We start from the raw sequence: 13,038 nt of genomic DNA, 5'->3' as shown, positions 1-13,038 counted from the left end.
GGTTTACCGCCTCCTTAGACTGAACCTCGGAGCCTTCAGCTTCACACTGGGAGCTCCCTTCAGTGAGTCCACCTGAGTTGGACACCTGAGAGAGACTTGTACACCCCAAGCAAGCAATGCACCTCCACCTTCCTTAAACTGGAGTGACTCTCAGCCAGCGTTGTAAAAGCAGAAGGGTTTATTAGGTGCCCAAACACAGCGTAGAAAGTCCTCGGTTAACATAGAGAACAGAAAGTAACAGCATAGTCCTTGATCAGTCCCAGAGCACAGAGCCCTCTTGACCCCTCTTCAGTCCCATTCCAGGAACATCTCCTGCTTCCAGCAGCCCACACTTAACTACCCCACAAGGCCCCTCCTCATTCCTTGTTCCTGTTCCCAGGCAAACATTGTCACCTGGCTCTGCTCCTTTGTTCTCCAGTTGGTTATACCTGGCTGGCTTCCTGCAGAGGGCTGGCCATCCATGGTCGCTAGTTGCCATATGCCAAATGTCTGGGCAGGCCATTGCCTTCTTGGGCTCTCCAGGGGCATGGGAACCCAGGTCCCAGACAGCGAGGCATCAATCACCCCTGTATCTCTGGGTCTCTGCAAAGAGTCAACAACCTTTTCCCACCATCTAGTTAATCAGGCATCACATAGGGAAAACTGAGGCACGCACTCAATATTGATACAAAATATTAAGAAAAATTCCCACTCTGTCACACTCTCCCATCAGTGTACCTTAATTCTGACCCGAGAGCCATCTCTAAGGGTAAGAAGATTGTTCAGCTGCCATGCCCACTCAGCCCTTGAGCTCTCTGATTGGTGCCCGTTAGCGGAGTGGTAACTAGGTGAGTGGATTGAAACCTACCAAACTCATTTCACACAGGTCACTGACCAGCTTTCATATAGTGACAGTTGTTGGTCATTATCAGCCTGGGCTAGGCTTGGCAACATAAAAGTGAAAAGCAATTACGAATCCACTGAACTACCCAGTCCATGTTCCCCTCTTTATGTTTCTGATAGAAGTTTAAAATGCTGCTGTTTGGTTGTTATTGGTAATAGAAATAATAAACATATTTTCATAAGACATTCTGTGAAGGAGTGGACAAAAAGACCACTGGACCAATCCTGAGTGCTCCCCTTTGTTTTGTACAGTTTCCAGATGCTTCTTTCTTCCCGTATTTCTCTACCCCTTTTTTTAAAAGCCCTTACTCGCTGACATTTCACGCTTCATTTGGTCTTTTATAAACATATATGTGTTTTGTAACCTTTTCATGAAGTAATCTTACCTAACCCCTTTTTTGCTGCCAATTTTATCGTTTTCAGATCTTGTTCTTTGGGTTTATGAAGCTTACTTGCTTCTAACATTTTGCAAATGTGTAGCGCTTATTTGGATCGGTTTTTACAATTCCTTTTATCACTATAAAATCCAGCTGGGTCACTAAAATCACCTTCCCATTGAAATAGGACCATCTCCTACCTCTTTTTAAAACGTATCCCTCTGAGGCCTTGAAGTTTTGATAAATCTTTGTAGCATGTTCAATCAATTATACCCTTCATTGGTTTCAGAGTAGCAGCCGTGTTAGTCTGTATTCGCAAAAAGAAAAGGAGTACTTGTGGCACCTTAGAGACTAACAAATATATTTGAGCATAAGTTTTCGTGAGCTACAGCTCACTTCATCGGATGCATCGGATGCTGTAGCTCACGAAAGCTTATGCTCAAATATATTTGTTAGTCTCTAAGGTGCCACAAGTACTCCTTTTCTTTTTGCTTTATTGGTTTATAATTATGTCATTGTTCCTGGCAGTACAGGGAAATAACACCTTATTCTATTCTTTTTCTTATACTTCCCTCATCACCATAGCATCTGAGCACCTTTCAGTAGTGCATTAAGTAACGCTGTCACATGTGGTTCATTCTGTCTTTCCTCCATCTCCCGCTGGGGAGGATTGTGCATGCAGTGTAATGTCTTGGTAGGCTTGGCTTTTGGTATTTTTAAAAAAATGTGTATGCCGCTGTATGTGTGTTATAGAATGCATGTGCAATTTGCACTGGGAAAGGAAGGTCGTCAGGTTTGTGATGGGTCTTAGTTCCTGTGGGAACTTAGCATCTGATTCTGCAGATACTTAACTGCCAGGCATAATGCATACTTCTGTGAGAAGTTCCCGTCAGTGGAGCCATGCCAGGTACAGTTGGCAGGAGCTGGTGCAAAAGCGGGCAGTGTGTCAATTGTAAATAGTACATCAATCTGTTCTTTTGTCTCTCCTACCTTTGCAGGTTTATTACTTGGCTACTCAAAATTATTGTGGGTTTGACCCTTGGTGTGCCAAGTTGCAGCTCAGTAGCAGATATAATTATTATTACCCATTTAAAGACTTTAAAACCAACAAAATATTGAATTGATTCAAACTATGAACAGGAGCCTAAATTTTCAAAATGATTATGGGTGTCTCAATTTTTGAATCCCCAATTTGAAATAACCCAACATGGCTTGATTTTTCAAGGGCAGATGTTCACCATTTCTGACACCCTTTAAGATGTCCCAAGTTGAGTCCCCAAAAATTGAGACACCCAAGATCACTAGTCACTTTTGAAAATTAAGATAGCTGTCCTTACCTAGAAAGTATGCAGCTTTCAAAATTAGGTATTGAGTTATTATCCCATAATATAATTTGATCTGGATTGACATTGTTTTCTAAAGACTGAAATGTTTTATGAAGGCTTTGACAAATGGCCACAGAATGTTTTACATTTACTGGCCAGTCTTGAAGGGTTTAAGAGACCCATCGTGGGTACAGATGTAGGGTTCAGGAAGGTCTGGAATTCCAGAGTGGAGCCAATGTCGACCTTTCTCAGACCTCTGTGGTTTGCCTGTGACTTGTCCCTCTGTTGCAAGGTCCGTTCCTTTGCACCAGGGGGTGGGAGGCTGAGAGGACCCTCTCTCAATGCCTCCATGAAGATGGAGAAAAATAAATAGGAATCCAGGATTGTTAGTATGGGAGAGAGGGAGAAGAAGGAGAGAAATAAGAGCCAAGTTTAACTAGGCGCCTGCCACTGTCTGGAAAACCCTATACTTATCTGCAGAGTTGCAAGCTGCAAGGAGACCTGAAAATGATTTTGACAAAGTTCCATCAGTTTTAGCATATGTGTGAAATAAATTAAATCTTTTAACTAATTGTATGGTGGAGGTTCTTCTCAGCCTGGCATTTTAGGGTGCTCTACGTATTGAGCTACATCCTGTCGTCCATACTCAGACAACTAATGGGAGTGAAAACCCTAGTAAGGGGTGCAGAATTTGGCCCATAATGTTGAAGCTGAAGGGACTTGCAGAAACTATTTGTATTTTTCATTAAATTCTATGAAATAAAAAACAAATATGTAAAGCCTTGTTTTCAGGAGACGCTGTCAAGCTAATTTTTAAAAAATAGTGTAAAGCATACTTTTAAAAGATATTGTTTTCCTGCATGTCTTTTCTTTCAGGATTTTCCCTAATATGCTTTTTGATTCTGCAGTGCAAATTTTAAAAGAATTCCTGAACGCTTACACCCTAACAGAAGCAAAACTGCACACAGACTGTATCTCATCATGAAATGCTTAAACAGTACTACATTAAAGCGCTCTAGGGAACCTTTAGTGCATACTGGTTGTGTCTACATGGACCAATTAATGTGCAACACGTTACTGCGCTTTAGATATCCCCCCGCCATGTACCCCATTACACCACTGTGTAGACATGCCCTATGATAATTACAAGGCTGCCCAGTGCTGTGAGGAGATTGAATCTAGGACAGATGGGCAAGAGAGGCAGGTGGTTCTTCCAGATGCCTGGATTGCCTTATTTCGAAAAGGCTGTCCTTTGTTGATGCAAACATCTGCTGGGTGTATAGCTCACTAGGGGGTAAGTCTCCAACAGGAGTCAAAACTCTTGGACCTGCAGAAGGAGCCGGGGTGAGAAACAGAGGTACTGAAGCCAGGGACCCTGTCTTGTGATAGTGAGGCAGTAAGCCTCCGTGTCTAACACTAAATTAGTACATTTCCAGAGAGACTGTGTAAAAATCAGAGGTGTTACACAATGTGGAACCATGACATAGTCATAGGGGTCTACTCTTTTGGACTCAGTTGCAGGGTTGGTTCTTGTGCACTCCCATGAGAAAATATTTAAGAGCTAAAAATAATTTTAAAATAGAAAAGGCTTTGGTTAAAAATTAGGCAAAGGTTCAACATAAATAATACAACTTGAACTAATAATTAAGGCTACGATTTAGTCACGGGTATTTTTAGTAAAGGTCACAGGCAATAACCAAAAAGTCACGGCCAGTGACCTGTCCCTGACTTTTACTAAAAATACGCCTAACTAAATCTTACCTGCTGAGAGGAGGGGGCAGTGCTCCAATGGACGCTGCTGCTCCTGGTGTGGGGGCCCAGGGCCCCACCACTGCTGCTCCGGGGGGCATGGCCCATGGCCCCACTGTCCTTGCCGCTCCTGCGGGCTAGGGGTGGCCCTGGGCTTTGCCACCACTGCTGCTTCTCTGGGTAGGGGCAGCCTGGGCACCGTTGCTGGTCCCGGACTGCTGCTCCAAGGACCAGTTGCCTGGGGCCACCGGAGCAGGAGTGCGGCTGGCCCCAGTGGCTCCCCAGCTGCTTGGGCGAGCGGCCCTGGGGTCAGCCGCTGCAGCTGCGGAATCCGTGACCTCCGTGAAAGATTCGCAGCCTTACTAATAAGGCATATGTCTATCATCACCCTTCCTATTTTCTTCATAGAATCATAGAATAGAATCATAGAATATCAGGGTGGAAGGGACCTCAGGAGGTCATCTAGTCCAACCCCCTGCTCAGAGCAGGACCAATCCCCAATTAAATCATCCCAGCCAGGGCTTTGTCAAGCCTGACCTTAAAAACTTCGAAGGAAGGAGATTCTACCACCTCCCTAGGTAACGCATTCCAGTGTTTCACCACCCTCCTAGTGAAAAAGTTTTTCCTAATATCCAACCTAAACCTCTCCCACTGCAACTTGAGACCATTACTCCTTGTTCTGTCCTCTTCTACCACTGAGAATAGTCTAGAACCATCCTCTCTGGAACCACCTCTCAGGTAGTTGAAAGCAGCTATCAAATCCCCCCTCATTCTTCTCTTCTGCAGACTAAACAATCCCAGTTCCCTCAGCCTCTCCTCATAAGTCGTGTTCCAGACCCCTAATCATTTTTGTTGCCAAAATCATATGTTGCATCGCATTATCCTCGTTCCCTTTGTATGTTTATCTTTTGAGGCCAGGTCCCACAAGCATGACAGTGTGGCTGTGGTTCAGTAAATCACATAAATACATGAGTAGCTGTAAGCGTTGAGTCACTGATTTCAGTGGTCATACTCATGTCCTTAAAACTACGTACATACTTAACACGTTCTTGGATTGAGGCCATAAGCCTGTAAGCTTTTGGGAGTGGGTCTCTTTTTTCATATGTGTTTCGACAGGACCCTGATCCTGTCGCGGCATTTGGGTGCTACTGCAATATAACTAATATCATTGAACGTCTTTTTTTAACTTAGAAGAAATGAAAAATTATATTTAAAAAATTAGGGCTCTGACACAAGCTGGCAGAAGCCAGGAAAATCAAATCGAAGACTGACTATACACTGAGTTGCAACATATGAGTGATTTCACGTACTACATTGTTACAAGACTCTTGCTTGACCTCAGTACAATAGTTTGTTGTTCTGAAATAAAGTTTCAGCGATAACTCTGGATTCCTTTGCTTCGGTCAGTTTACCTTTAATCCTTTAGCATTATTATAATGTGCCTTTCTCTGTTTGAATCCAGTTAGACTGAAGTTATTAAAACTATTTAAAAACTTTTCTTCTAAGCCAAAACTTTAATGTTACTTTATATTACTAAAGGGAGATGTAACCTGTTTAGAAGCACGCTTCCTTTTTAGCTTTATGTAGGATTAGTAACATATGTACAGCCCAGATTTTTTTTTTTACTGTAACAACATTAAACTGAAAAATTCTGAATAATTAGTTAATGTTTGTAAAGGATTATATGAGTGCTAAGTATTGTCACTAGTGATTGATTGTTTATAAGTCTAAAAATAACTTTTTTTCAAGCACCCCTTTCTTGCCTCTCATCCATTTTTTTAATCCAGGGCATCAATTATCTTTATTCAAGTCTCATTTTAAACACCAACCTTTAATTTGGAACAATGTTAAATGCCTTTTGAAAATGTAAATACGGCTAAATCTACTAACTATTGAATACAGTAGAGCTAAATTTAACTACGGTATATGTTAGATTGCATTGGTTTCACTCAAGGAAAAATAGATTGCAGATCACATAAGATTTTTAAAGGGATTTTTGTATGTAAAGTGCCTGAATAATCATTGGTAGTTGGAAACACTCCATAATTAAGAGGTATAGAATATAGTAATAAAATGTCATATATATTCACCAGATAGAACCTGCAGCACAATTTAGTGAAGTCCATTTTTTGTGCTGTTGATCTTGTCCTTAATCATACAAGTGTGCTTATCTTCTCTGTACCCATCTTCAGTTTAAAAAAGGCTGGGACAGTTATATGATCTGTAGGTCTCATTCCTTTATTGTGGGAAATACATAGTTAATCCCTTTTTATTCTCACCTCTTCTGACAGTAGCAATATTTCAGAGTGGACAGATGAGCTGTCTCTTCTGAGACAGACAGCCGTGAAAGGGCCTGTAACAAAATATGCTCTTATACCTCTTGGAATTCAGATGTGAAAGGTTCACTGGCTCAAGGAACAGGAGTCCTGAGATTCTTCCTAAAATGAGATCTCTCAAGCTTCTTACCTGTAGCTCTCAAGTAGGATGAACCAGGGATGAGATGGAGGTCCCATTGCACTTGCCACTATATAAATGTACAGGAGACAGTCCTTGCCCAAACACTTTATAATCTAATTTAAGACAAGACACAAGTGAGTGTGACTAACAATAGGAGCAAAGTGGAAATGAGAATAAAGTTACACAGTAATACATTCCTGTGGTCAAAGGCTTGCTATGTACGCAACTTGATGGTTCATCCTGGTAACCTCAGAAAATTCAGGTCTGGTCTACAGTGGGGATTTACCTTGACTCCAGCCATCAGCGTGCAAATCCCTAACCTAAATTGGATAAATCGCTGTAAACCACAATTTACACTGGTTTCAAGTGGGAATAAGCTCCAAGAAACACAAGTAGCAGCTTTGCTTGTCTATACTGGCTAGTCATCAGTGGCTGTACTGGGGCAAATCCCAAGTGTGGACAAGGCCCTTTTGGGGAACTTTGGGCTCTAGTGCCATACAAATAATAAATAATATTGTCTGTCTTTTAAATTGAAATGATCTATTATGTTCAACCCAGTAATTTCAAAGCTCAAAAAATAAAGGGCACTTCACATCATGAATAAACTGTGAATTGTTATTGCAAATAAAGTTTGTTTGTTTTTTTTTGTTAAAACTGCTAGTAAAGAGCCTGCTTGCATGGGATGAGAGCTCACTTTCCTGCAATAATGCCATCTTGTCAGAGCAGTAGTAAGATGAATTCCTGACCATTTATGACTGCAAGAATAGTGGGGTTAGTCCTGATAAATTTCAGTGTGGTTAACATTCTCTGTCTATGTATGTTTTCATATTGTTCCAGTCACAAAGATATCTGCCAACAATCTCTGCTAGTGTAAAATTCTTCCTCTGTTGCTGGAAAGAATTGTGTAGAGTTGCTGGCTATAAATCCCAAACTATGTATTATTAATCTGATTGTGTATCTCTTTAAGGATAATTTAAATTTGTTGTAATAGAGAGAGTGTATTTACTATTGTTATCAAAAATCTACGGCAGAAGTTCTGATATGTACACTAAAAATGTGTAATTAGTCATTAACTTGCTTAATAAATGATTTTCCAGTGTTACTAGATCATGTGTTTTAAATAAGACATGGAGGGGTCCCAATCCCTACCACCACTTAAGGGCCTACAAAATGTCATTTCATTTAGGAAATCATTATAAATTATAAGAGTACAAAGAAGCATTTAAAGCATTATTGTTGGGACCTGAATAACCTAATTGGGAAAATCCGTTAAAAGAAAATCACATCTATTGAGATCCTATTTACATGAGTGAGTGAGGGACAAATGACTAATATGGCTGAAAGAAGTTTTGGATAAGTGGGAAATTTCTCAAAGGGTGTGACTACACTGCAGTTAAACACCCATGGCTGGCCTGTGCCAGCTGACTCCAGCTCGGGCTAAGGAGCTGTTTAATTACAGTATAGATGTTCGGACGCAGGCTGTGGCTCAAGCTCTGGGGACACTCCCGCCTTGCAAGATCCTAGACCCTGAGCTCAGCGCAAGCCCAGATGTCTACAGTGCAATTAAACAGCCCCTTAGCCTGAGCCCTGCGAGCCCGAGTCAGCTGCCATGGGCCAGGCGCAAGTGTTTAATTGCAGTGTAGACATACCCAAAGTGTTTAATATCCTCCCTCCTTGCTCCTCAGGGGACATTACCTTTCACAGCTTACTTTTGGCTAAACAAGGTCACACTGTAAATAAAGCATTAATATTCACTTCAAGGCAAAGACCTTAGATTCCAAGTTTCAGTTCAGATTAAAGCCCCATAAAATATAAAGATCTGCTAAAATAGTTTTGAATTTATTTTGTATTAAATAATCTTTTTAAAATGCTTTTTATAGAACACGATACTGAAACAGCTTCATCTTCAAAACCAGAAGACTCTTACTATGGTGATAATTATAATCCCTTTAAAGAGGAAGGTGCTCCAGAGTACTTGAACCCATTTGATGAGCCAGATCCTGAACCTGAAACGTTTGTAACTATCAAAGATTCTCCTCCACAACCTGCAAAAAGGAAAAATGTAAGACCGGTGGACATGAGTAAATACCTCTATGCAGATACTTCTAAAACTGAAGAGGAAGAGTTAGATGAGTAAGTATAATATTTGTAATATTTCATCTTGAAGCAATCTTAAAGTATTAGTGGGATTGTTGACATAATCTCAAGGTATAAATGGATTTAACCAGGGTGGTTCTTGCCCACATACACAGGACAGAATTCATGAATCTCCCAAGCATGTTGACAGGATCTGTGGGGACATTTTTCTGCATGTACCTGAGGAAAGATTTTGCCTTTCTTGGCAACACTGAGTAATTTCAAGTGAGGTAGAGAGGGAGGATTGATGGGCCTTGGTCCTTCCTGTCTTGTCGCTATTTTTTTTTTTTCTTAAACCAGAATATGTTTACTATTAATGAAAGTGAAAGTTCTTGGAATGAATGCACTTTGGGTGAACTGAGACACCTGGGAATCCATATAGCAAATGTTGAATCATTGGGAAACTCATCAAGGCAGCAACTACTTGAAAGGATGAAAGAGAAACAGTCTGTGCACTTCCTTGGAATTTGTTTTTAATAATTCTTCATCACGGACCATTCTAAAATCAAGGTTGGATGGTTTTTATCTAAAAGATCTGCTCTAGGAATTATTTTGGGAAAGTTCTCTGGCCTGTGATATACAAGAGGTCAGACTAGATGACCACAATGGTCCGTTCTGGTCTTGGAGTCTAAGAACCCTATCTCAAATTTTTTATAAGACGGTCTTTGACTGTCTTATATTCTAGTAATGAAGCAAAATAGGATGTGAGGGCATTTTGCAATAATTATGCAATTTGGGATGATTGAAGGCACAAGCGTAAGGTGTGCTTGTGTCTTTAATCACCTTAGGAATATGGTTATTACTCAGCAACCGCACCACCCAGCAAGGATTTATGGTGAGTATACATGAGCAATTTTACAGGCGACAACTGTAATTAACTTTTAATTGTAAAGACCTTGATGAGATTTATTATGGCAAGACACTTTCGTGGCTCTTATATTTAATAGTAATTAAGGTGTCATGTTTTCATCCTAATGTTTGCTTTCTTTATAGCTGTATTTTAGGAAACTGAAGAAGTTCCATGCACACTGATAGAAATGCATATAGGACCCCGGGGTTCATTTTCTCTTAAGTTTTGTTCCCATGAATTTTTGTTTTTTAGTTTTGTCTGGTTTTTGTTGTGCTTTGTTTTTGTTCGGTTGTGAAAAATTGGCATTAGGGAATGCTTTCTCTGCCAACTCCATTCAGTGTGTGGGGTGCAGGAGAGTTGGTTTTCTGAACAAACAGCACTGGCTGCTGTATCTTCCCAGACCAAGAGTATGATTGTGCTGTTGACAGTGACGCTAGACATTCCTGATCACTCACTGATCAGGAGAGTCTGAAAGGGGAAATATTAGTATACATACCCAAAGAGATGGAGACAGCGAACAGTTAAAACTGAGGAAGAGAAGAAGAGAGGAAAGAGACAAAAGTGACAGTGGAGGGGCAAGTGAAGGATTTTTTCTTTGTTTTACTTACACCCACATCCCTATCCTAAACAAATCTCTGCCAAACAGGCCACTGCAGTGTTTTAAAGGGCAGGCTTGTTTTTTCTTCCTGTCTGTGAGATTGTGGATTTCAGGAGCTCTTTGTTACAGCAGCTTTTGTTTTGTTTTAATTTTTTATTTTTCAAGTCTCTTGGGGGGATTTACAACCCCTGTTTGCTTTATTTCCTTAACAGACGGTAAAAATGAACCCCCCCCCCCAGGATAAATGTTGTTCAAACCTAAGCTGGCCTGTATTTTCATTATTAAAATGGAGGGTGAAGTGGTTAAATAGCATAGTAAATTTAGACTTTTACATCATAGTCCCTACTGGAGACCCTTCCTACTTTTTCACAGGCTCCTAAGGAGGAAAAGCCTTGGAAAAGTTGCGGGGACAGTTTATTAAACGTATGGAGTAGAATGGGGCAAGGGAAACTCTTGCAGTTCTGCATTGTGGATTGTTATGACACAAGGCCTGTTTAGGAACATAGGGATTGGTATACTGGGTTAGAACAGTGGTCCATCTAGATCAGTATCCTTTGCCAGGTAGCAGCAATCACCAGATGCTTCTGTGGAAAATGGAAGAAACCCCATGAAAAACAGTTACGGAATGATGAGTATATAGGGGAAGCTTTTCCTCACTCCTGTAAGTTAGTAGTTTGCCTGTGCCCTGAAGCCTGACAGTTTATTCCCCTTTGTACATTTTGTGTTCTATCGCATGTGACTGTGGATATCCTTATCTACATAAATATGTAACCCCTTTTTTGAATCCTGCTAAGTGTTAGGCCTGAGTGGCACTGTATGGTGACAGGTATGCACTGTGTAAAATGTAGTTCCTTTTTGCAGTTTTCCAATGTATTTTTTTTCATTTTGTTGAACGTCCCCTGGTACTACTTTTATATAAAAAAGGACAATTAGGAACACCTGATTTACTCTCCTCTATACCCTTCCTTATCTTATAGATCTCTATCATGGTCCCTCTTACTTGTCTCTTCTCTGAGCTAACTGGTCCTAACCTTTTCAATCTCTCTTCATACAGAAGTCTCTCCATGTCTCTAATCATTTTCATCGCCCGTCTCTGGATGCTCCTATTTCTGCTACTGTATATCTGTTTTAAGATGGGTGACCAGACCTAAACACGTGTTGAAGATCAGGGCAAACTGTTGACTTATATAACAGCATTATGGCATTATAAAGCTTTCAGTAATATTTCCTGTATCACTCTTTATACATCCTGTCATTCTGTTTGCATTTTTGAGCAGCAATGAGCAGATGCTTTCTTTGAGAGTGGTTTTGAGAGTAATAGGAGGGCTACATGTCAAATAGAAGAATGCCAAAGGACACTCCCGTTCCTCATTTGAAAAGCTGTGCATTTTTACCCTTGCATTTAAAGGATTTTTTGTGTTTGGTTGGGTTTTTTTGCAGTATGCTTCATGAATCACATTGTATTCTTCTTGCTGTGTTCATGTTAAATTTGATGCTCACTACCAAGAATAAGGATGAGCAGACTTTTAAAATCGGATGCCTGGTCCCATTATCCTTTCGAGAAGGCAGAGCATGGATTTTGGACTCAGTCTTGTAGACAAGATGAAATAAATGTTTTTTAAAACGTTAGAACTATCATTATGAGAGGGTGGTAGGCAGGAATGGGAACTGGAATGTGACTGGGAACTTGCTTCTGTAGGGCCAATGACATAATGGCAATCTAACTTTTTTTTAACTAAAAGTCCATGCCATTAGATATCTTCAGTGCGAGGCCTGGGTTCCATTTTGATCAAGCCCTATACTGAACTCTGACCACAGCTCTGGATATCTCTCATGCCTAAGAAAAGTGAAAGCTAAATGTTAAATTACTTAGCTCTGAGATCTGGGATTTTTTTTACGTTAAATGCCAGTGCAAAATGTCCTTAACATTAGAAAATCCTAATGGAATAAGTTAGAGGAAGCATGATTCAGTGTACTTAAATCAGGAAATCCGTTTCAAGGCATGTACTGTTAGAGCGCCCTGAGAGTTGATTTCTAATCCCAGAGCTGCCACAGAGCTGCTATGTAACCTTGGGCAAAGTACATAACACCCCTGTGCCTTATTTTCTCTATTGGTAAAAATATTTACTTTAAATGGTATGCTTAATGGAGACTTGTTTCATTGATGACTGCCAAGTACACTGATATCGTCAGAATATGTATGTAAATGCAAAATATTTATGATCATAGGTATATTGTGGTAACAGTGCTACAGTTTAAATGTTCTATTAAGGATATTCAACTATCAGGAAACTCAAAACAAAGCTCTTGTGGGTTGAAATTTTGGTCATAGCTCAAAGACGGAAGTGTTTTGCAAAGTTTGAATAAAGTTAATTTGGCCATTTTTTAATTTTAGGCAAGGATCAAAAATTACTTGTGCGTTTGTAAAAATGCACTCATACGTTTTTTTAAAAAATCAAAATTGGCCGGTGACTAGTCCTTAATAAAGAATAGTTGCTTTGCTAAGTTAAATAAAGTTACGCATTTGAAAATTACATAAGTACGCACCTATTTAAATTGCACTGTTTTATAGTATCACACTTAGCCTATTCTTTTAATTCTATTTCATTTGAAAATCATTTTATTGAAAGAAGAACTAAATTCCATTAGCCAGTAATACCAGCC

General features: G+C 40.1%; 1 protein-coding gene across 16 annotated transcripts in view; it reads left to right on the top strand.

Annotated features, from left to right (window-relative positions):
- Positions 1–13,038, top strand: part of EHBP1 (EH domain binding protein 1) — a 321,978-nt gene that overhangs the window by 151,864 nt on the left and 157,076 nt on the right. For all 16 annotated transcript variants that reach the window (XM_048842663.2, XM_048842662.2, XM_048842660.2 and 13 more), the window contains one exon: positions 8,671–8,923. In XM_048842663.2, coding sequence (XP_048698620.2) covers positions 8,671–8,923 — 253 coding nt within the window. The remainder of the gene's footprint in view (positions 1–8,670; positions 8,924–13,038) is intronic.

The sequence above is a fragment of the Caretta caretta genome, chromosome 3, assembly GCF_965140235.1.
Source record: "Caretta caretta isolate rCarCar2 chromosome 3, rCarCar1.hap1, whole genome shotgun sequence".
Taxonomy (NCBI): Eukaryota; Metazoa; Chordata; order Testudines; family Cheloniidae; genus Caretta; species Caretta caretta.
Note: the sequence above shows the minus strand (reverse complement) of the source record. Positions and strands in the feature narration are given on the sequence as shown.